At 41.7% G+C, this 24,656-nt stretch overlaps 2 protein-coding genes across 2 annotated transcripts; one reads left to right on the top strand and one right to left on the bottom strand.

The window, feature by feature from the left end:
- Positions 1-12,168: 12,168 nt before the first annotated feature.
- On the bottom strand, positions 12,169-16,548 carry ccnb3 (cyclin B3). Its single transcript, XM_029526622.1, has 12 exons — positions 16,442-16,548; positions 16,228-16,322; positions 16,044-16,127; positions 14,714-14,814; positions 14,396-14,573; positions 14,211-14,309; positions 14,036-14,128; positions 13,768-13,905; positions 13,460-13,615; positions 13,224-13,373; positions 12,936-13,066; positions 12,169-12,828 (listed from the first exon to the last, which is right to left on the bottom strand). Exons 2-12 carry the CDS (start codon positions 16,309-16,311, stop codon positions 12,759-12,761), a joined length of 1,284 nt encoding a protein of 427 aa, XP_029382482.1. The 5' UTR covers positions 16,312-16,322; positions 16,442-16,548; the 3' UTR covers positions 12,169-12,758.
- A 2,147-nt stretch (positions 16,549-18,695) lies between these two features.
- Positions 18,696-21,728, top strand: LOC115059221 (uncharacterized). Its single transcript, XM_029526875.1, has 2 exons — positions 18,696-18,729; positions 20,571-21,728. Exon 2 carries the CDS (start codon positions 20,607-20,609, stop codon positions 21,474-21,476), a length of 870 nt encoding a protein of 289 aa, XP_029382735.1. The 5' UTR covers positions 18,696-18,729; positions 20,571-20,606; the 3' UTR covers positions 21,477-21,728.
- Positions 21,729-24,656: the final 2,928 nt, after the last annotated feature.

The raw sequence follows: 24,656 nt of genomic DNA, 5'->3' as shown, positions 1-24,656 counted from the left end.
ACATCAGTGTCAGCAGCAGCAGCACAGGAAGAACTTGCACTGTGTGCGCGTGTTCACATCTGTATGGTTGCCTTTGTGCTGAGTAAATGTGACCAAACATTCCTGCGTCTTTGCTTCCCCTTCTTTTGTTTCATTGCCTGAGTTCTTCTCTCTGTCTTTTGCTCGAGGCCCACAACAAAAACACAAAAATATCACTGAAGTCAGCATTTGTTGACTTTGAAGCATGTGTGTGTATGTGTGTGAAAGGAGGACAGATCTAGTGAGCTTTAGAGGCACAGGAGTAAATTGCTTTCATCTTTCACTTTCCAACATCAGGTTTATATGTCTGAACTGACCATTGTCCAGTTCAGCAGCAATAATTGCCTTTCATGTAGACAAACTCAGACAGGCACCCAACTAAATCCACTGAATCCACCACGGTTTCATTGCTGATGGTTATAAATCATATGGATGCATATTGTCAGCAGGATGAGCGAGGTGAAAAACTTTGAGCAGACAGCACTCATATATTCAGAATGAGAGTCCCCCCCCCCACACACACACACACAGTCTCTTTGTGCGTTTACTCTGTTAGGTTTCCTCCTGTCCGTTCACAGAACTTTTTAACGGCAGCCTCTGCGGTGTATTGAAAGGACGGCAGTGATGTTTGGCTCCAAGCCCGCTCACTCACTTACCATTGAACAAGTCCGCTGCTTTTAAATTTTTACATGCTGTAGAGCCATTTTTGAAGCAATTTAATGTGCCATACATTAATAAAACCATTAAATCTGTATTTAAATTATTTTAAATTTGTAATACTATGTATAGGCTTGTGCCCAATAAATTGCTAAAGAGCGCAATAAACCATAAAACAATTAAAATCGTTTCAATTTTGTTCACACATATTTTTCTACATCCTTCAAAATAGTTCATGCTCGTACGTTATGGCATCTATTCCAAAACAGGAAGCACTGTGGTCTGGATACTTATGGTTTTGCTGGGCATGCTTTATACAGGATTTCTGCATTATTTGAAGGAAACAGCACTCTGGGGCACTTTGAATGGGTTTTCTATGCAAAAAGAGTTATCTTATTTATTTTATTTTTAATATACACCATTGAAAAATAAATATGCAAATGGAATCATGGGTGCTGCTGTCGGCATTAAAGGGTAAATAACAGCCAGTTGGGCCTGAGTTTCTGTTCATGGATCAGTCTGATCCAGGTTTTAGTATTTTGTCTGTAAAACTACAAATATATCAACTGAAAAGAGATCAAATTTAATTATTATACAGCCTACTACCAATTAACACCAAGGCATGAGTTCACTGTTCAGGAGTTTCATTCAAAAAATAACAGATTTCATCAATAAACACTCAAGAGACTCCACAAAAAAAACAAAAAAACAAACAGAAACCTGAATCTTCCTGCAGCGGTGTTCGCAGGGAGATGAATAATGAACGCATGTAAAACTGACTCAGCCCTCAAACCCTTTGGGAATTTTAAATCATCGTGTTAAATAATCATGTTGTTATTGCTGGAAAAAAAAGAAAAAACACACAGCTCACTGAAAGCAGAAAAAGCAAAGGCTTCCTCTCCAGCTCTCTCCTGAGTGACTGATGGCTCAGTGGTCGATCGAGCAAAAGGATACAGCATCCAATTTCATAAAAAGTCACACAAAACTTAACAGTAGGAGACCTTTTCCTGCCTCACAAGAAATTGTTGCGTTCATCATGTTGACAAAACCACAATTGCAGCAACAACATGTGTATGCGTTGTTCCCTTTGAGTGGGTGACATACTGATCTGGTTTTTCATGAGGTGATGTGGAGAGTGGAAACAAAAGGAGAGAAAAGTCAAAGTACAACAAGAATAAATGGGAGAAAACCTGCTTATACAATAAAAAGGCAGCTGGCCAAAAAAAAAAAAAAAAAGCCTGAAGACAAAGCCAAAGAGCTGACATCTAAAACTCACCAGGAACATCCTGAAACGCTTCAGAAGACACAAAAATCACAGACAGGAAGAGGAAGTAGGGACCAACAGACAGAGAAGGTCTGAGCAGCGCAAAATAAAACAGGAAACAACAGAAAATAAAACCCTAAAACCCTCCATTCATGGTCTTCCACCTTTAATCTGCTCATGTATCTGGTTCGCTTAAAATATATCCCATTTTATCACAAATTTCATTCCTAACATTATCAATACCTTCCATTTTTCCACTTCATTCTTCCCCAAGAAATTAATCTATTACATTACAAATTTACAACCTCATTTTCTTTTGATCTACCTATCAACTTTGGTTCCCTTCACTCATTTTCCTCCCCTCTCATTCTATTTTCCACTCGTTCTCCGCCTCCTTAATCCCGTTTCTTGGCTCCACTTTATCTTTTCTCCTCTTCCATCAAATTAGTACCCGTTTCACCACAGTGCAGCTCAAATAGTTTGACACCATGCAGGTCATTTGGCCAGAAATGTGATTATCTTCATTATACAACAGACCTACATCAGCGGGGCTTAGAAACTTCCCAGAGGGCTGCTTTCAATTTAGCTGCAGAACAAAAGACGAGCCGGCCAACGTGTGTGGAATTTGTCTTAGTCTGAAAGGAGATAAGACTGAATACAAATTATATTCATGTGGATATTCCATCTAAATCCGATCTGTGATATTTTCACTAAATTAGATGAGTGGATGGTTTTGAATGTTTAATTTAGGAATTTTAATGTGCCCAAACATTAATTTCATTATCAGGCATTAAAGAATTTGTCTTCATAGCAATTTAAATATAGATTAAGATTTACTCAACTTTATCTATTCAATCAGTGTTGTAAAATATAAATATGCATGAGAGTTTTTGAACTCATATTAAAACTCATGTCGAGACTCAACGAAGTGTAAGACATTAAAACACACACTGATGAACACACAACCACAAAAGTTACAACTGCAGGTTAGCATATGCTAATATCGTTAACATGCTAATGGCTAACGGCTAACCGCTAACAGCGTCTCACATTACACACTACATCGCGACGAAGCGTCATAAATAATACACAGAAATGACACACAGAAAGATTATTTACCTTCTGATGGTTGTGATACACCCATTAATCGATGGCAAACTCTTCATTAGGCAATTTAACAGACATAAACTCTCCAGCAGCTAACAAGCGAACAGTTTATGTAGCTGCTCGGCTTCGTCTCGCCTCACCCAAATCTCGCGAGAGACACGAGCAACCAGAAATTTGGGGAAAAAAATACATTTCTGAAATTAATTTTGAAATAAAATTTAATTTAAACGTGTAAATCGACAGTAAACACATACTTTATCTGTTAGGAGGGAATACTGGCCACCTCATTAGGTCTTTGAACATGAGTGTAATTTCATGATTACTTCTTTCTGGTTTTTAACCAACCAGTTGATGAAAACCGATTCATTCACCAAAGTGATCTGCACCGATTGATATTTATGGAGTTATCTTCAGCTGATGTCCTTAAGCCTCACTGATGAGAAAGCTGATGAGTTTTTTTGTTTTACCCAATGAAACAGGGTTGAGGACAGACACTTCCTGGAAAGGGGAAAGTTGTCGCTTTATTGTAGAGATGGGAGAGAATCAGGAGCGGGTTCATACATGGAGCAAAACAAGCCCAAAAAGCATTCAACCCTTTTGGGTTTGTAAGTGACTTTACAGAACAGCAAGCTGAAAGTTTCTGATAGTATATCAACCATGCTGTTCTTAACTGATTAACAGATTAAGTGAGTATTTTTCAAGGCTTTAAGATTATTTATTCTTTTTAATTATTTATTCACATAGTTATAAGTCTAAAGGAAAATGCTTGCGTCTTCCTCTTCTTTTTTTTTTTCTTGACTGGGTTACAGACAGAATGAGAGTTGAAACTGCAAACTGTTATGCAAATTCTGATGGTATATGCACCAAGTGTGAGCTAATGAGTATTCATGCAAGACAAACACGAATAATTTAGTGAGTCAACTTTTGGAGAAAACTTTATTGATATGTGAAGTGAAGCCGCTGAGGTTGTCGCTCCCTGCAGGAAATTATTAAGCCTGAAGAATCCTCCCCTCCAGTTGAACCTGCCCCCCCAGGAAAGTTTCAATCAAAGGCTCCAGGCAGGATGCTGAAGTGGGAAACAGAGGTGATTTAAACAGAAAGCAATGAAGCAGCAAACCAACTAGAAGTAGTTTAATTAAATGGTTTGCCCTTCTGTCTGACTACATGTGCCCTGCTATGTTTTTGTTTTAAAAAGATTTAAGAGTCGCATGTACATTTGCAACAATAGGGGAAAATATATTCATGATAAATATACAGATATATGTCAAACTTCCTATTCTCCCTTTTATCTTACTTATATGTACTTATGAAGACCTTCTCATGATCAGAATCGTCCGTTGTGTCGAGGACCAGGAAGTTAATTCGTTTTCTACATCTGTGGTTTATACCCCCTCAGAAAGCAGCATGGCAGCATCAACACAACAGCAGGCTGTTGTCAGTTGCCTCGCTCGGTTTCCTCGCAGCTCCATAACATCTAATCACACTCAGTGCCTGTGTTTGTCTGTGGCTCATTAGACAAAGACGACAACTCTGCCTTGTTTTTCTCAACCACGTTCCGAGTGTGTACATTTCTGCTAATTCACGCACGTTGTTTTCTGTGTTCGGTGCTTCCTGCATCATTTCTTTGGCTGATTGCCGCACTCTCAACCTCCAACATAAACACATGAAGGCGACAACGACCGCTTCGCAATGACAATGGCTTATTAAGGACAGGCGCTGCAGTTGTATGTGTGTGTCATGTAAATGACACCATGACCTTTGACATCTCTTGTGGATTTGTGAGTTTCTAACAGAGTGCAACAGATGTGCTGAACAGAGCCACATGATAGTCATCGTTGCGTGTGCTGCATCCTGTGTGATCTCGACAGCGAAGAGTGTATAATGTTTGTTATTGTAACAGAGTGATAAATGCACTTGCACTTTTAAATTGTTTGGATGTTGGTGTCGTCAATCTCGTGCTGCATCTTTTGCCTGCAAAAAAACAAACAAATAAAAACAATAACGATATTTACTCATCCCTTTATAATTTTAAGTACCTTCATTAACTGCAATCTTGAGTTTGATCGTTCTCAGAGGGCCAAACGCTGCAAACAGTCACTTTCCCAATAATGTTCTGCATCACCAAGTCCCAATGACGCTATCTAAAGAGTATTACCAACATGAGAGGGGGCGAATTTGTTCAGGTAAATCATAAAATGTGACAAAAAACTGTTACATCAAAGAATAGCAGCACACGCAATTGGGGGCCTCAAATCCTCCACTGACAGAGAGCTCTTCAAAATAAATCAGCTTTTAACACGAATCCAGTCAATGGGGAGTAGTCACCCCATGTCCAAAAGCTGCGTTTGATCAGCGGGGGGGAAGGAGATCAAGGAAAACTCAGGGTTCGTTCGAGAAAGTCCGCAGAGCTCGGTTTTTGGAGCCAACCCTCCTTAAATCCACCCAACAGTTTTAAGAAACTGTGATTTATTTATAACATGTTTGGTGTTGACCCGGATCAGTGGTTCTGAGACCTGTTTTAAGAAACCACGATTTATTTATAACATGTTTGGTGTTGATCTGGATGAGACCTGTTTTCCCACAGAAAGTCAGGAGAGGATGAAAGGAGACGCGCTGACGTGCTCTGACAAAACCAAACACAACAGCAGGGAGTCAAAAGGTTCGTGACAACAAAGAGGGAAAGTACACAGAGGTGAACTCACAGCGAGGTCAGAAAACATCCTCTCCTCCCGTTGCTTTCTTATTATGAGGAATTCTTGCCACACATTCACAACTTGCGTCATTCTAGTTGACATCTGTGATGTCACCAATCACAATAAACAATGTTGATAATGTTTCTTTTTATTTTCTTGGATCCTTTGTGTTATTTGACAGACCTCAGTGTCTGAACTAAGACAATATGGAGACGAAATCATGTTTAATGGTTGAAAAATGTCAAATAACAAGGATTTTTTTTTTTTTTTTTTTTAAATCAGCAAGCAAGCAGGTTAGATTCAAGTCAAACTCCTTTGAAAAAAAGGTGGGATAACGTTTGGCCTCATCACTCAGGAAGTGTTTGATGCTTCGGCTTTCATGTCCAAATCCTGGCAGATCCGACAGCCGCCCGTGACAGAAACTACTGAGAGTGTCTGACTGAATGGAGAGCTGAGATGAGAAGGGCGAAGATTTCAGAAAAAGAAGAAAGAAAGAAAAGCAGAGAGAGTAGGACATAACAGGAGAGGCAGGAAATAAAATTCATGAGACATACCAGGCTGTTCTTTTTTAAAAACACGTTGAGTTCAGCAACAAGTCGAATGAGCTCCTGAAGGTGTTGGATGGGCTTTGAGGTCAGGAGGTCGGAGCCTTCCACCTTAAAAGACCCACCTGATCTCCTGACTCTGCTTTATTGAAGAAGTAATGTTGTTTTTAGACCATGAATTCACATCTTGCACCTATAATCTCATTCTTTCAGTCACAAACCATGAACTCTGTTTGAGGATATTTCATGAAGCAGCCCTGCTGCACACACATAAAGACTTTTATGGGGCAACAGGGATTAGATTTTTGCCTTCACCTTGACTCAGACGCACATAAATCTCATTGGCAAAAACATAACCTGTGAGAGGATTCTCTCGGGTGGTGATCCGGGACTTCGGGTTCCTTCTTCGTTCAGCAGCGTGTTCAATGGCATCTCTGTGACTCATCTGTTCTTCGCTTTCAAATGCACAAACGCTCACTCAGGAATCGAGCGTGAAATAAACCTGGGAGCTTTCTCACCTTCTTCGTTGGTCTCGCATTTTTCCATTGGTGTGATTTTTCTCGATGCCAGCGGACCCAAAGCAGGCATCAGAGGCAGAACTCGGGCTTCCAGCGGCATTCAATGCTCACGCAGGATTGGATTTCATCACCGCGGAAGAGCTCTTTAAAAGGTGCCCTGTGAACAAACAAAGTATTTCTCACCCATCATGCACTCTGTTTATCCTCCATGTCCTTCAGCTGAGTGCTCCGACTGATAAACAACAACAACACTTTTACTGATCTGCGTTTTGAATCCTGCAGTGTTTCCATCGATGGTCGCACTGCTTTTGCCATCAGGCTGCAGCGGTGAAGCCACTGCTGACCAGCACCAGACCGGTGTGGACAAGAAGTTGGTTGCAGGATCCAAGTTGTTGTTTTGTGTCTCTGAATCTGTCTTTTCAAATTAAAATATCTGTATTCACCTTGCACTTGGATTATACAACAGCCATAAAATTTGTGTTTTAGAAACACTCACACAAACACAAAAGGGAACTTTCATCCTGGGGACATCAGACATTCCACAAACCTAGAAAAAAAACCTACCAGCAAAACAAAAACTTTCACTCAACTGAACTAGAACTTGGTTTATATAAAGTAACTGATGGACACTTTGACATGTCAGGAGACCTGTGAGTTGAAAATGTACTGCTGGTTGCTCATACGGAATCCAAAACTCTGAAAACTATGAGTGAAACTAATGCCGTCACAACTTGTTCCCCTGATTGCAACACACCTAAAAAGTTTTCCATCCTTTGTAAGTGACCTGATCCTGATTCAGCTTTCTCTGCAGAGGAAAAGAAGCTCTTTAATTCAAACTTTTCTTTAAAGCGGTAAAAGTTGAAGAAAAAAAAAAAAGCTAATGGTTGCTGATGATGGATGGCCAAGGCGGCCTCGGGCTTCACCTGAAAATGTTCATACAGGAAGGTCTCCACAAGAGTACACAATAAAGTCTGATGAGGTGAGATGATGTGGTCAGCATCATGTTTCTGACCCCGCTGGCTGCTGGACAAGAATCCAGGTTGGAATTTGGTGGCAAAAGGCGAATGTGTTCGTGGGACGAGAGCCTTCGATACAACAATGGAGCAGGGGGAGTGTGTGTCTGTGTGTGTTGAGGCGGGGGGGACTGATGTACACACTCTGTCAGCCAGACAGATCTCTGAAATACTGTCCTTGTGTTGAATGTCACAATCTAACAGAGAAAAGACTTGATCGACGCACAAACGTACCACAAAGAGATGCATAAAGAACACAAAACGATGCAAAATGACCAGAAAGACTGCCCCCAAAAGGGATACAAACCAAGAGAAAGCTGCCAAAATGGCCACAGAGACACAAAAGGCATAGAGAGATGTGAAATGATCACAAGAAAGTACAAAACAGCCACAAAGAGACAGAGAAAAGAGATACACAATGAGGCAGCTGTTTAAAGGGCAGCCTGCAGAAGATATGACGTGAGCTGATATTGATGGTCAGCAGTTTCTGAAAGGACGGAGGAACATGGCAGAACAAGACTGAAGGATTCAAGTGTTCCTGCAGACGAACATAAAACACACACACAGGTGTTTGCTGAGGATCAGGCTACAATCGAACAAAGACGACGGAGAAATACACAAAAGAAATTTGTTTGGCCGCACAGCTGAAATAACCTTTCAGAAGTACTTACAACAGAGGCGAGGAATGAAAGGAAGGCTCTAAAAAGGAGCGACAATAACAGATCACTTGATTAATGTCCAGTTTACTGTGGCAGAATGGAAAGAGTCAACAGACCTGATATCATGTATGAGATGAAGGAAGGTGTTATTTCATTGAAAGAAATGACCAGAGAAATCTAAAAACAAGCATCAGCTCAATCCACCTTAAGAGGGAACGTCATTGGTGACCTACTGACTTCAGATTTCAGTATCTGGTTCCTCCAGCTGGATTTGAAAACGGTCGTCTGGTCTGCTAATTTCAGAGGAACTAAATATGCACACAAAATCAACAAAGACGGCCAAAGAGCCAAGAAAACCTCCCTGTCCTGGTTTCAGGTTTGCCAAAAAACTCTTCGCTGCCCCGGCAATTTTAACTCCAAAAATCGATTTAATCCGGTCTGGGCTTTTTAAACAACCGGCTGACGTGGCACAATGACTTCCTGAGGAAGCTGCCGGTGCTCTAAAGGACCTTCACCGACTCTGTTTGAATCCACATCCACCTTAATCCTCTCAGAAGGCGAAGCAAAGTCACCAGGCCCGAGCGGCAACTGACAGATGGGCAGTTCAGGTTCAGGCCAGATTGGAAGCGTGAAACTTTATAAACACTTAAAATAAGGACTGACTTCTACGTGGAGTCTTTGAATGAGTTCAATGCAACAGCTTTTATTCTTCAACAATAAAAGTATAAATCCGAGCTGGCTCTGGATTCTTTTCTCCATCTAACTGTATTTTAGTGACTTTTTAAAGATGTTGTATTTATAAACAGAATCAAGCGGCAGCATCTCGTATGATGTACTCGCTGGCTTTGCAGCCAAAGCCTTTGCATTCATATTCCTGCTGCTTGTTTCAGCTCTTAAACAGACACACACACACACAGAAAAAAAAAAAAAAACGCTGGAAGCACGACAGCCAAATCCACGAGGCGCCATTGTTTTTGGCTTGTCTATTTTCTCAGCTCCCATTCAGTCTTTCCTCTACCAACCCCCCCACCTTTTCTTTTTCTCTCCTGAGGTTGCCCTTCTCCTCTCTGAAAAAACACAGCGAGGCCAAGACAATTAACAATCGCAAACATACATGCTGAAAGCGGCGCACACAAAGAACACAGTTGGCCGTGTCTTGCTTTTGCTGCCGTTCAATAGAAGAATCAGGGTGATGGAAAATCTGTGGAGATGAGATGTGAGGGAGTAAAGCCAGCTCTTGATGGTTCATGTATCAAACCACTTTGCACATCTTAACCCCCTCATGAATGCTCAACCTGTGAAAATCGTCAGTACTTTCACGGCAGCAGTTGAATCTCCAGGCCGAGCCCGTCCATCTCAAGTGAAACAACAAACATTTGGGGGAAAGCTTTATCAAACCAATAAATCTATAAAAGAAAGTAACCAGCATGGAGCAGCTTCCAGCTCGTGGTTTCTTCCTTCTTAAGCTTTTATGAGGTAAAAAAAAATCACCTTGAATAAAACATGAGTCAAAAGGTGGCTAAAGGGGGAAACTTTAAAATCTGACTGGATCACCTTAAAATGTAGATTTACACACTGATTATCAGTCTCTTGATTTTAGAAAATGTTTAAATAGTAGAGAGACACAAGTGGCCAGAAGGCATTCCACTGTTATATATAATGGAATCCAGTCCTTTTCATATATTTTTAATTTTGGCCACTTGGGGCTTGTTTTTGGGACCAACCTGTTATTCATGACTTCAGGTTTAAACAATGAGAGATGCTCATCTGAGCTCCTGATCCTATGTAGATATCCACAAACAGAGCTGCCTCCAGCTGCACACTGCATTGCAGGGATTTCAGAAATGTATTTATGACGTTAAGTCGCAGAGAAGAAGGCCTCAAAAGAAAACTAAACGTTTATTCTTCAGCTCATTCATCAACAGCTGGGAGTCAGAAATGAGGATTAAAAAGGATAAATTTGCAGAGTCCCAACAAGAGTGAAAGCCCGAGTGGCAGCCCTCCACTGATCAATAGCTCATATGGAGTTTGGCAGCGACAGTTTAGATGCACATCTACAGACGGGCTCTATCTCCCCGGCACTCTTTAATCAGGCTGAGTTATTGGGATCTGTCGCTCGGAGCGGCATGGAGGGAATGGAAGCATGCACACATGCCCAATCTGGCCGATAAATCATCTTAATTTATCCAATGACAGACAGCAGGAATGGGCTCATGTGTCCGGGTGCTGATGCAGCAGTGGAGCGGTCTGCGTTTGGGTTTGGGTTCAGCGCAGTGTGAAGTTAAAATGCCAGCAGGAGGAAGGATGTGGCTGAAGGAGGCCTGCTCGCTGCTCCAAACTTTTTAAAAGAAGATAGCTCTTGGAAACATCTTTTTCTTTTTTTCAGAAGAAAAACAACCAAAAACTCTCAAAACTGTTAGAAAGCAGCCTCCTCTGCTGCTTCTTAACTAACATTTATAGCAGAACTGCACTTGGATTTTGCTAATTATTCATTTCAACCATCAGACTTTAGAACTAGCAGCAGCCTCAAGAAAAAACTGGACTAGAAAAACTCCACTGTGGCCGTTTAGGTAAAGAAATTACATTCATACTGCTGGAAATCATGAATGGAGTGGAAGAATAGAGAAAAAGGTGTTAGAGAGGACATTCATGCTGAACAAATTAAAGCCAACCCAGCGTTTAGGTCATCAGCTCTCCGTAAATGTGCACAGCAAGAATACGTTTTCAAATATGGGGCAACTGTTGTTGCTCAAAAGGGAAACTTAGAGTCCAAATCCACTTTGTCCAGTTCCATCTGAACACAGGAAATCAATTTCTATCTACTACCGGATCTTGAAGGTTTTCGTTTGGACACAGCAGGTCCCTGAAGAAGAATCTGAACCATCAGCCTCATCAGGTCCAACTTATTGATCCTGACGAATCCCTGCAAGTCAGCTGCAACGGCATCGGCATCTGAGGACTTTGGAGAAAAAAAGTTCAAAACCCCGTTAGACAACTAATAGTTTCTACAATTATGTTTTTTTATGTCATAAATGTTATATTTACAGGTAATACCATTTCAGACTATGCAGCTAAACCGTTGAAATAAAAAGGTACTGACATTTTTCAAATACAAGGAAAAAAAAAAAAAAAAAAGGCTGAGTCTAAAAGTTCTGTTTTATTTTTAGCTCAAAAGAAACTTCTGATCTTTGCTTTTCTTCACAGCTCCTCATACCTCCTCTTCTCTTATCTCAGTGTCAGCTGTGATGTTAAAAACAGAAAAAGTTGACGTCTCTTGAAAACCTTTGAAGCACCACAGATCACTGAGAACTTCACTTATGGCTGAATGTGACCAAAGAGCTCTTTGCCGGTAGATGAAATTCACTGTTTTACTACAGCCAGTATATGAGAAGCTGAGGTGAGACATTAAATATTCAGTTTCTAGCCAGAAGCTATAAGAACAAAGATCACGCGGCCTGTAATTTTGACAATTTTGTAAACCCAACTTCTTTAAATGATCTCATACAAAGCAGCTGCAGCTGGTACCTGAACCTTTCAGGGCAGATGAGGCCGACGGCTCGACCAACGGGAGCGTGATACGATGCCGACCTCTGGTGGAGCTACAGAAATCCTGCATGCTCTGCACAAACCACCAACCGAAGGAATAAGAGCAGTCTGATCAGACAGTCACACGTGAAACCATATAAATGATCAACAACCTTTTTAATCGAACATATAAAAACAAACGTTTCTTTATTTTTAGTATGAATGAGAGCCATTTAAAAATAGCACAGCATCATCCAGTCATCTTTTGTACAAATAATTAGCAATGTGATATTAACATGATACACACTGTACAACATATGGAAATACACACATGCATATCTGCTAATTTGCAACAATATATGAAAACTGTGTGGGCTGGCATATAATCCAGAGTACCAACTGCTCCATCTAACATTATATTAAAAAAGGGGCTCACAATTAAGATCTCCTTTTATCTTCCTATGAAAAGGGACAAACTGAATGCCAAAAATTTATAAAAAACTAATTAGTAACAACTTGGTAGAAACATAATGGACTGGCAACCTTCTTAAAACCAAATGCCCACATTCAAACTCTTCAAAACACAGGATTTCAACATTTATTTCAAATATATAAAAAACAGACTGGACTACGTGTATAAATATTAAAATTATTTACAAACTATATACAGGTTATGTCAGAGGAAAATAAACTATTTAAAAAATATATTTTCTCTCCATTTAGACTGGCAAGATTTTAGTTTTTTCCTTTTTCCTCGCCTCAGCAAAGTAAGGCCTTCTCCAAAACATCAATGCTGACCAATGGCAGTGATGCAACTTCAAAAAACACCCTGAAAAATATGAAAGAATCTATTAGCGCCCACCCTGCTCACACGGCTTCATCTATATCCATTACTTTATTTCATTTCAACCAGCCGTCTTGAAATAGCACACTTACTTGTGGGAGTATTTGTTCCTGACGGCTCTCAGTTTGTCGTCGGGAGGAGCGGCGAGCATCAGGTAGAGCTTTTTGATGACCGGCGCCAAATCTGACATCTGGTATCCGGAGTGGAACTGCAGGATGGGAGTCTGAAAGAGCGAAGGAATCAGTCAAGCACAAGTAATTAAAATCGTGACTAAGCCTCCAACATAAACAAGTGTCACATAAATATTGTTTTTTTTTTTTTTTCCTGATTAAAACATAGCAACACAAACAGCATCCAGAATTAAACGACGGGCGACGCACCCATCCGCCCAGCTCTTTGGTGACCAGGGCCATCAGCAGGCAGGCCGACGCCAGCAGAGAGCCCCTCTCTGGAATCAGGTCCATGTCCATGAGGCTCAGCTCGCAGAAGTACCGAGCCAGAGTCAGCGTGTCCATTGCTGCGTTCACACACTGCAGAGGGAGAAAGATGGCGCTCAGCTGAGGCGATTTACTTTACGCTCAACGACGGACAGCGAAGGCAGAGCACGCGTACGCACCTTAGCATAGCGTCTGAGGAACCGGTAGGGGATGGGTATGTTGATGTCAAAGGAGAGCGTCTGCAAGATGCTGGCCTCCATGGAGATGAGGTCCTCCCTCTTGTAGGCGTCGTCGCAAATATACAAGAAGTCGTCGACACTCGGCGGGCAGCGCTCCTGCGAAAGGAGATTTAAAGGTTTACTGCGGTAAGAACCTCTTTACTGCACTCCTGAGGTTTGTTTGTTTATTTGAAATCAGTCATGATTGTTCACCCCGTGTACTTCAACCCTCCAGCCAAGCTCAGCAAACATTAATATTAAATCCTCACCTCAAACTTGGAAGCTATGAGCATGGCGGTGGAGCCGACGAGCTGCAGCATCTCCCTGTGGACGGGGGTCAGGGACAGGTAGTGGTCTGTCATCTTAACGGCCAGGTAGAGGGTCTCATGGTACAACTCAAAGTTCTCCTGAACAAACAAACCAAACATGAAGGGACATGAAGCAGAGACAGAAAAAGCAACACAACCAGCTGTGATTTGGTGTAGTTTGGTTTCTATCATTCATCTCAGCAGCATCAACCCGCCCAGGAAAACGCACCTGCACCTCAACCAACCAGTCGATCAGGATCGCCCTCATCTCCGCGTTGAGACTGGGCTGCTTGGACATGTAGTTACAGAGGACAAACTTCTCCTGCAGACAGCAAAGATTCAGAATTCGAGCCTTTTCCAATAAAATACTTTTTGATGTCGGTTAGCAGGTTTGCTTGGCTCACCTCTCTCTGCTTAAGGTAGTCAAAGATGTCCTTGGCGTATTCTGGACACATGGAACAGTTGTCGGAGTTCTCCGAGTCGATGTCAAACTCCCCTGGGATCTAAAATAATAAACGGGAAAGTTAAAGAGCTGAAGATTTCCTTTGAAATAAGTCAGACCTTTGAAGAAGCCTCTCTGCAGTTTCACCTGTTGTTTCCTGAGGTGTGCTGGCACTTCTCGGGCAGCAGGGGGCTCTTCGGCCACCAGCTCCTCTACCGGAGCTGCTGATACTTCCTCCGCCGGCGTTTCCTCCTGACAGGGCTTCTCCACCGAATCGGCCCTCTCCGTCTCAGGAGTCGTTCCCTCTGAGCTCACCGAGGATGATCTGCAGAGAGAGAGAAAAGTTGGACCCTCATCAGAGACCCTCATCAGAGAAAAGATCTGGGAATTATTAATAATAATAATAATAATAATAATGAACCAAGGAAAAAGAACAAAAAGCTGGAGGAAAAGTGGTTGTGTTACTTTTTCAGGTTGGCTTGATTCTTAGAAGACACTGAGGAAGAGTTAGTCTTCTTCACTGATTCTTTCTTCCTGGATGGAAGACTGATGTGAACCTTATGAGCCTGTGGACAAAAATCTGGTTCAGTCAAAGACCCACAAAAAAAATACAACAATCTAAACATGGTTGTATACATATTCTGCTTTTAAACAGGTTAATTAAGTAGAAATATTTGAAATCTGTGCCAGAATGTGTTAAACTGACCGATTGGGCACAAATTGGTTGAATTGCAGCCTCTTTGTTGGTTTCACAGGTTGTGAAGACACACAATGCTTGTTTCACACACAGATGAAGTCGCACACGACACATTCACACCACAGTGCAGATCCGCCCAGTTACACCCTCACACCAAAACACAGTGTCACTCACCAATAAGTGCACACCAACACACACCTCACAGCTGGTGTTAGATTCACTTCAGATAGAGAAATATTTGGCTTTTCTTTTTTTTTTTTTTTTTAAGAGTATGGTGGCCAGCAGGGACACACTTTAGATGGACTTTAGATTGATTGTGAATTATTTGTCTGAGAGCAGATGAGGGGAAGGATTCTGGGATTGCACAGGTGCCCGGTGGTGGTGGGGTGTTAACTGATAGGTACAGTCTCACTTACTGTCCTGAAGCTACCGTCACTGTTGGGCAGACAATCTGACAGAGACAGACCTACGGCCTGTCATGGAGAAGGACGAGCAGTTAGGACACAGCAGCACACTTTAGGTGAATGAGACTCAGCTGTTTGACCTGGAATCGTGTGTCTGGCTCTGCTCCAACGAGCACGCTGAGGTTTGAAGATTTTGATTTATGAAGTGTAAACAACACTTTGTTTCCTCTAGAAAAGCCGCGCACTATTATAAGGGAAACAAGGATTTCTATTATTTTACTGCAACCTTTAAAAGAAAAAAAAAATTGTAAAGTTGTTTTCTTCTTTCTTTGTTGTCGAAACAGTCAGACAAATACTGGTGTTACTTAAAGTCCTGACAAAGCCCAGAGAGACAACTTTTGGATTGAGACAGAGGGGCATAAGAGGCAACAACTGTTTGTCAATCCGTGCTCTGAGGTGACCTTCGAAGGCTGCAGCTTTGTCACTAACATTTTAAAATGTGAAGTCCGAGCCTGGTGGGAACCAAAAGCAGAGACCTGAACTGGGCTCCCTGATCAGACACTCCCTCTGAAAACCAGCTTGGTGTATCAGCAGGAATGCTTTTCCCTTTACAGCTACCAAAGCCCAGCGGGAACACACACACACACACACACACACACACACACACACACACACACACTAAAACGAGGCTTACATTGGTGATATCTATAAAAGCTGTCCTCTTCTTGGGCGCTCCATGAGGTGGGGATGAGGACCTTTTCACCTGTGGGCCTTCAGCCTGCCACAGACACACAAACCACACATTTCAGTTTAGTTTCCCCTGCTGTGCATCCATTGCAATAAATACTAACACACCCCCACAGTTGTGTGTCTTTTACCTGGTTTTCTGCATTTGCAGCACTCAGCTTGGGAACCTTGCTCCCAGCCGTGGCTGTGGACTTCTTTCCCCGGGGTAAAGGCATCTTTTCTCCGCCTGAACACAGACACACACACGGCGGGTCAGTTTGTACAGAACAACACAACGACAACACACCTTCTGCATTTGCGTCAGCCCGCACGTGAGATCGGCGAACATTTCCCCAAAAATCTCACCTTGCACCAACACTGTGTTTGTTGGGGGGTTAAAGGGGAAAAACGTGTAGATGTTCCGACAGCTTCGCTCCGGAGATCAGACAAAAAGTGAGTCCGCTGCAAATCCGAATCTGCAGCGCTTCGCTCTGATTGGCTGCAATTTGATCCCGAACCGGCCAATCAGAGTCGCGCTTGGGATGCCTGTGACCAGGAAGTGTTGGATTCATAGTAACGGCTATGGCAACGGAAGCTACCGATTCGGCAAAGATTAGCTTTAAAAAATATACGTATTTATAAAAGTCGGTTTAAATATATTTTATCGCGTTTCATAACGCATTGCGTGTGTTTTTGTGGCGTTTAATTGAAATGTACAGATTTAAAGGGGCATTTGTGTAACAATCCCCGCCCGCCTCACCTTCCTCCTTCAGCAAATCTAACGAACCGCAGAGGAGGAACCCGTGAAAATTTGAAACATGCAAGAAACAAAAGATTGAAACTGGAACTGAACTTTATTATTATTATTATTATTATTATTATTATTATTATTATTATTATTATTATTATTATTATTATTATTATTATTATTATTATTATCATCATCATCATCATCATCATCATCATCATCATTATTATTATTCTTATTGGTGGTGATTATTCCAGGATAGATATTATTTAAAAAAAAGAAAAACACTTGAAAGATTGTGGATACAAATATTTCAATTTAATGTTCATGCACTTTTCATTTTATGTTGTGATAGCATAGTTTACAACAACATTTATCTCATCTTCAGTCATAATTTGGGGTGTAAATTTAGTTCTTATTTTCTTTATGTTGTGCTTTTATTTAAAATTTTCAGTTTTAAAACAGTACAGGTTGACTCACTTTTTGGATGGAGCTTTTGCAGTTCCTGTTGCATTATTCTTTGCATCGATTGTTTGGTTCTGGGGACATGTGGCTTTGTCGCCATGTTCTGCTCTCACGTGGAAAACATTCAGTCAGTTATAAACGATTGAAAGTTCAGTAAAAACTCACGTCAACACCACCAGGGGATGACGAGGATTCACACTGAAGCCATGGCTGAAATCCATTTACATTATCATGTTGAGCAATGAACTCTCTGACACAGATAATTATTTCCTGAGCTGCATGGCGAAAGAGCAGACCTACTGGGGCTCACAACACTGTGCAGAGTTTGGATTATGGACCATCATAAAACTGTAGTGTACATTATGCGTCCTGTCTCGTTGGGCAGGTTCTCGTTGGACATCAGGGGAAGCTGGCAGTGAACAGAAGATTCTGCTGCCAGGAGTTCGTGAGGTTCATCTTTGAATAACAGGAATTGAAGCCATGAAGTGTATCAGGATGAATTCATCCTCTTTTGACCTGAGAGATAATGCCATATAGATTTACGTAATCTGTGAACACACCCACCAATCATAGCATTAAGTCTCTGCGGACACAACATCCTCTTTTCATTTCGATTTAGAGCGTCACTCAAAATAAGCAGGTCCAAGAACAAAGAAAGCTTCATCTTTACTTTATTTCAGCAGGACACGCTAATGCAACTTCAGCCCCTGCAGTTCATGCAGTGAAGTCCAGTGTCTAATGAGGTCTACGGGGAGATATCATCTCACAGCTCGTGCTTTCATTTCACCGCCCCCTCTCTCGTGTCCTCATCCAACACTAAGACAAAAAAGCCTTCATAAATGAGCAGCTTTTCACTGATCGCTTGTGTCTGTATGTCTGAGCTGGAGGAAATTGTTTTGTAATTCTCAGGATTTAGTTGAAACAATAAGAAGTCTGCATGTGTGGGCCACTAAGTGTGTGTTAGAGGAAGTAATATTTAGTTTTACAAAGCCGCTCATTTCGTTGGACTGTCTTCCTATCTCGGTGTATTAAAGCATGTCAGGCACTTTGACACAAATTTTAGAAATGCAGATTAAATTTGAATCTGGAATCATTTTTACTTTAGTTACGAGTGACTTTATGTTTCCATTTAGAACTTGAATCACCTTCCTAAAGATTCTCAGGTCGTCCCCGTTATTATCTTAAACAAGCATTATATGTAAAAAATAAACCCAACTCAGGTGTGCACGATGCATTTCTATCTTTGTACAGGCATAGAAGTGACACAAATAACCATCAGGCACCTACACACACACACACACACACACACACACACACACACACACACACACACACACACAGGAAGTGAGAGGAACTTGTGAACTCATTTGTGAAACAGTTTCCTTTTAATTCATTTGAAATGGAGACACCAAAGAGCAAACTGCCATCCTGCTTCCAGCTGGTAAGTTCTTCTACCCACTGGCTGTGTGGCTGCCTGTTGTGTGTTTTTTTTATTTCATTTTTTATTAAGTTTATGTAACTTTTGGCTTTGATCTTGTCCAACTGGCAGTCAATGTTATCGTCAGCTATGGCAGTAAATCAGGAGAAGCCCTTTTCATTTCAGCTTTTGCAGTTCAAAATCTCTTATCTATCCAATAACAAACATTTCCTTCAATACAAAAGATAAAAAGATGGACAATAATACTTTTTTTTTTTTGATAATTTATGAAATGAAGTGGTTTCAGTGAGCCATGACAGATTTTCTCTCTTTGGATTTGGCACGTTTCACCAAAAAGACAGCCAGGCTGGGGAAGAAATCTTTTTTTCTCTTAAAGGTCAACTGAAGTATTGCATTTCCAAAAATATTTTGTAATGCAATCACTGTGAGCTCTGCCGTAGAAAGACTCTAGGTGAAATGTTGCTGTTACCAATTGTGTATTTGTTTACACAGTGTTGTGTAACACCAGAACATCCAGGATTAAAGTAGCATCTTCATCTTATGTGCATTCCTCTACACATCGGGATGTCCAAGTCGGTCTGCCCAGAGAAAACATTCTTTGTTTTAGCTGTAATTTGTTCTACCTCTGCTCTTCAGGGTTGATATTGTCTCCTTCTCTGGTCTGCGTCCACTTGGTGAGTTATGGCAGGTTAAAGGTGCGACGCCACAATAAATCAAACCATCCCTCTGATTTTAGCACAACTGTGGACAATCCTGAAATCCTTTGGCAGTAACAGTAGCAGCCACAGCAGAAAAGGAGGTTTCTGAGGATGTTTATTTATTTATTTATTTATTTTTATTCTGTGGTTTTATGCTACGTTATCCCAAAGACTATCCCCTTATTTCTATCCTTTTTATCTAACCCAGCAGGAATTCGAAGAAGAGGATTTCCTGAAATGCCGAGTTATTTTCTAATACAAGATACAAAGGATTTATTTGTTAAACGATACTTGCTGAATAAAGTCCTGCAGAAAAATAGAGTGTATCAATTACAGCTTTGTGAGTCTGTGTCCTGGGGGGTAAGGACGGCGGCTGTGTGAGTTTGCATGTCATGTCATACTGATAAATGCACTACCACACTGAAAGCGTTAGTATTTCCTGTTGGCTGAATCGAGCCTTTAAACGTTCATATCCAAAGCGTTTATTCCTCCATTACATCAAAACAAACCCAAATGTCATATTCGAACTAGATGTCGGAAAACCAACAGCTTAGCTTGATGTTACATTTCTGGAGCAAAGGTCTTGAAGCATGTAGGCCGGCGTGTTGCTGCTGTAGAGGCCAGCACAGTGTTTCTTCGCTAATCTGATACCGAGCTGAACTTCCTGCTTGTGACGTCCTGGCTGCCTGACAGCTCATATGGCGACAGGCTGTGGTCAGAGGCCTCAGTCTTGCTTTCCATCTGAGGCTGCACAGGGGACTTTCTGTTCATTCTTTTGCCTCTGCCTTCTTCCTCTATTTTTACACTCTCCCCTTCTGCTGTTTCTTGAACATGCAGCATTCTTTCAATTTGTAGCTTATCTATTTCTCCTCTAATCTGAAACAGGCAAGGAATGTAGAAGGCAGAATCTAGCTGCGCCATTTATGGGAAATATTTATGTCCCGTCTGACTTTACAATAACTCAACATGTTGGCACATAATATAGTAATATAAATATGAAAAATTGAGCTAATTATAGCTGACAGGCAGCAGTTTAAACTATCGTTGGACCTTGTACTGGCCTTCACCACAAAAAAAGAGGCAGAGGGAGAAAGTGGGCCTGTATTTCTTTTCCTTTTACTGAGGTTATTGCTTTTATTCTCACAGGACCAGAGGCAGGCTGCAGTGAGTGCAGATTCAAGGATGCCAGGGCCCAGCGTGGAAAGCGCTGGCCAGCCCGCAGGCGACGAGAGGAACCATCCAAACTTTGGGGCGCTTGAAAAGTTTGCTCAAACTGTGGCAGAGAACATAATCCAGTCATTTATAAACCAAATGGAGATGGTGGAACCAGAGATGTGTGCTTCTAATCAAGACCCGGAGACGTTAGCTGAGGAGTTAGCATCAGCGGTGGTTGAGATCGCTTTGAGGGAAGTCTGTGGTGGTTGTGTGGAGAGTTTCAGACCAACAGGGGGAAAGACTGACGAGGAACAGAATGAAAATCAGGCGTTTTCGGAGGAATCTGGAGGTGATAGAGACTGTTGGGCCACGAACACGGAGCTGGATCCGGTTAGAGAATCCAGAGACATCCACCTTTACCAACCACCTCTGTCCCACTCCGGGCTCCCCATCATGGGATCCCTCGACTACCCCGACGCCCCTCCAACCACCCCCCTCCTCCCTGAGCTCCAGAGAGGCAGGCAGAGTTTTGCACGCAAGCTGAAAGGAGGCTTGGCGAAGGTTTTCCTCCCCTCACCTCCTCCACCAACCCCAAAGGACAAAGACGACAATTTTGTCTCCATCAACAACCAGCGGGAGGAGCTGATGGAACAGCTGATGCATTCGCTGTCCACAGATGATTTGGCAAGAGATTCCTCTGAAGTTGGGGCTCAGCCCGGAGCCAAGATCGAGACTTTTGCCAAAGCTCTTTCATGTGACATCATGGACTGGGTCCTGAGCGCCAAAAGCAGAGAGCAGACAGCAAACGGCACAGATCTTAATCTATTGGCTCAACAGCTGGCCGAAACCATCATCTCCTCCTCTCTCGATGAAGCTAAAAGGCCTAGTGAGGTTTGAATGTCACTACTGACACGAGGTTAACCCTGAAATAACGGATGGAGAAGTGATTCATCCTCTGGGGTTGTAACCTGAGGTGCTGATAGCTGGAGACCGACGTGAGACAGCGTCGCTCACTTTGGCTCCGTTTGTGTTTGTCTTTTGTCAAGAAAGATGACATTTTGGCACTCTTCAAGATTTTGAAGAAGTAAAAACACATTCCCACTCTTTAACGGTTTAATATTATTCCTTGACCCCCCCCCCACAAAAAAAGAAAAAGAAAAAGAGGATGACTTGTGGAAACAAACAGACATTGTGGCCCTTTCTGTTACCTGGAGGAAAGAATCATTGCTATGAAAGTGATTTGAGTGTGATCCAACAGCTATTTCCTGTCCGGTCCTTTAGATGGCAGCAGCAGAGCTGAAGAACTCCTGCAAGGTTAATTTATTGAAGCAGCTTTTCTATATATCAGTATATCATAATGTTTTATTGGTCTCTGCTCACGTTTCATTTTCTTCTTTTTATAAGAGACAGCTAATCTGTGCTGCCACATTCAATACCTGGAATAAAATCTAGATTTGGACAGTAATGCATCATGGACTGGAAACTAAATATCACACTCAATAGGTGACTTTAGTAAAGTCCGAAAGATTTACGTGTGTTGCAGATGTTTAATGAATTTTTATCCCAACACAAGCAAGTTGTGGGTTCTTCGTAATGGAGTGCAGTGTTGGGAAGTCAAAATGATCCCTTCATCTGCTGCATTTGGGATAAATTTGTGTTCTGGCCAGACCAAAAATCATTTTCATACTCACTTACTTTACCGAGGTCAGATCTGGAGGAAGAAGGAGCCATGGCGCTGAACCAAATGGTGACGTGAGCTTGTGAAAACAGAAGGAAAGAAAAAAATAACCCCATTTAGTTTAGCTCATTATTTTTCTTAATCACTTGCTTCAGCCAGAGAAATCACTGAAAGAAAAGCTTAGTCAGACTTTTAAAGGTCAGATTTTTTTTTAGTCACCAGTTTATCAATCACTTACTCAAAAAAGTCTACGCAAACAGACAAAGAAAATGGTTTAGCATTCAAGGTCAAACACAAAGAGAAACTAAAATGTTTGCATTCATGCGTGGAAAATGCAAAAACACAGACAGATCTGCAGATAACACAAAGCAACGTTTCTGTCTCCTCCTGGCACTGATGGAGTGAGTGGGTGAGAAGACAAAGTCAGTGTGTGTGTGTGATCCAGAGAAACTCGAAATAAAAATGGGCTAACGAGGAGGTTGAACTGAAAGCATTGGTGGTAGCCAGAGGATGAACCCTGCTGAGCTTTAAGGCTCTCAGGACGTTTCCTCAGGCGCTCTAGAATCATTTTTGACGAATCATGCTTGTGAAAAGTTGGCTATATCAACAAAACCTCCACTAGTTTACATTTTAATGCCTTTTCTGTGTCTACAAAAGACACACTGAGTGGTGTTAAATGTTTCTGGAGCTAAATGTTGAGCCACATATACATTCAAACGTAACACAACACACATGCTGACCCGGCTGCAGAGTGTGTGATGGTCCCTCGGTATCTGATACATAATATGTCATGGAATGCTTCGTCCGAACTTTTACCTCCCACTGCTGATCACCATTATGTTTTCTCACCACGGGACCCTTTTGGACACTTGAACACATCCACACACACACAAAAACACAGTGAGACACGTGCACATAGATAAGCTGCAGGGCTGGGTGGACAGCTGTGGTGTCAGAGGAGACAAACACACACATCTGGAGAAATGCTTGTTGTGCTGTCAGGTTGGTGGTTGACTGCCAGAAAGAGAGAAGGAGTTGGGAAAAAAAAAGAAAGGCGTAACGATGCACAGAGGACGGGACCTATAAGTTATAATAAGAAATACACCGCAGAGGTTACACAATTACACAATCCCTTTTCCTGAAAGTAAATACATCAGTGACTTTTTTATGCTCCACACAGGCCAAAGGCGTTTGGAGTTAATCGGCTGGTCGGTGCTGCAAATGTATATCCTGGTTGGGCTTTATTTGCTGAAATTGATAAAGGTAGGTGAGAACGGTGTGAAGATAAAGAAAAATAAAAAATAAAAAAATAACTATCCCTAGAGATGGCTTGTTCAACATAACTTATCTTTTCATCTGTTCTTTATATAGAAATATTGACGAGGCTGCCATTATGCATTCTGAAGGCACTTTCTTAATAATCCATTCATCTTTTATTTACTTTGTTGGTGACTTTGGTGGCCAGTTGCCATCATTCCCGGGTTCAAACACTGGCACCTGATTGGAGCATTTGTTTCGATGTGACAGATGGTGTCAGATCAGATTAGTGTTTTAGAAGTGCCAAACCTCTGAAGGTAACGAGTCGCAGCAGTGGCACTCAGACGGGTTAAAGAAGTTGGCCTTTTAAACAGCAGGGCTGTTGGTTCCACCGATTTAACTATCAGGGAAAGCAGCGTCCTGCCAAACCTACACACGCATTAAAAGGCCTCCAGTTTTGAATGTGAAAGGAGGCGTCAGCAGGGAGGAAGCACGTGTGCCTAACTCAATTTTATTCGGAATAGCAGAAGCAGCTAAAAAAAAGGAAAACCAGAACTGGGAGAACGATATTTTCCTGCCTATGATACACACAGAAACATATTTCAAGGCTGCTGAGTGAAGCAGTCCGACAATTTTACGGGCGTCACATTGGCTACTGGCTGTGAGTTCATAAATCTGATGGACACGGGATCAGCACACCCGCCGAGCACCCCACCTTCTATTTACCACTATTTAACCGACAAGGGTCACAGGAGACCGTTTTATTTTCCAACCTCACTAACTGATCATAAAGAACGATGATGAAGCGTTCTCACAATGTGTTGGCTCACAAAAATTAACTCAAAAGTTTCTTTTTGTTGTTACTTACATCACAAAAAATAAAATCTGGACACTCACATATCGCCATTACGCTGAAATCTGCTGATTTTCTGAACTATAAACCCTCGATGAGCCACAGATGACCGTTTACAAACACTTACGGCTGCTCTGAAGGGTTTCCCCCTTCTGACCATCTGGATGAAAAATTTTACAACTGTCGGACTCACAATAAGAAAAAGATTGGAATATTTTTGCTGACTTTATTTTGAAATTACAAAATCTGACAGATCTGCATGTTAACTTGATAAAATATTCAAGTTCAC

This window comes from Echeneis naucrates, chromosome 18 (assembly GCF_900963305.1).
Source record: "Echeneis naucrates chromosome 18, fEcheNa1.1, whole genome shotgun sequence".
Taxonomy (NCBI): Eukaryota; Metazoa; Chordata; class Actinopteri; order Carangiformes; family Echeneidae; genus Echeneis; species Echeneis naucrates.
Note: the sequence above shows the minus strand (reverse complement) of the source record. Positions and strands in the feature narration are given on the sequence as shown.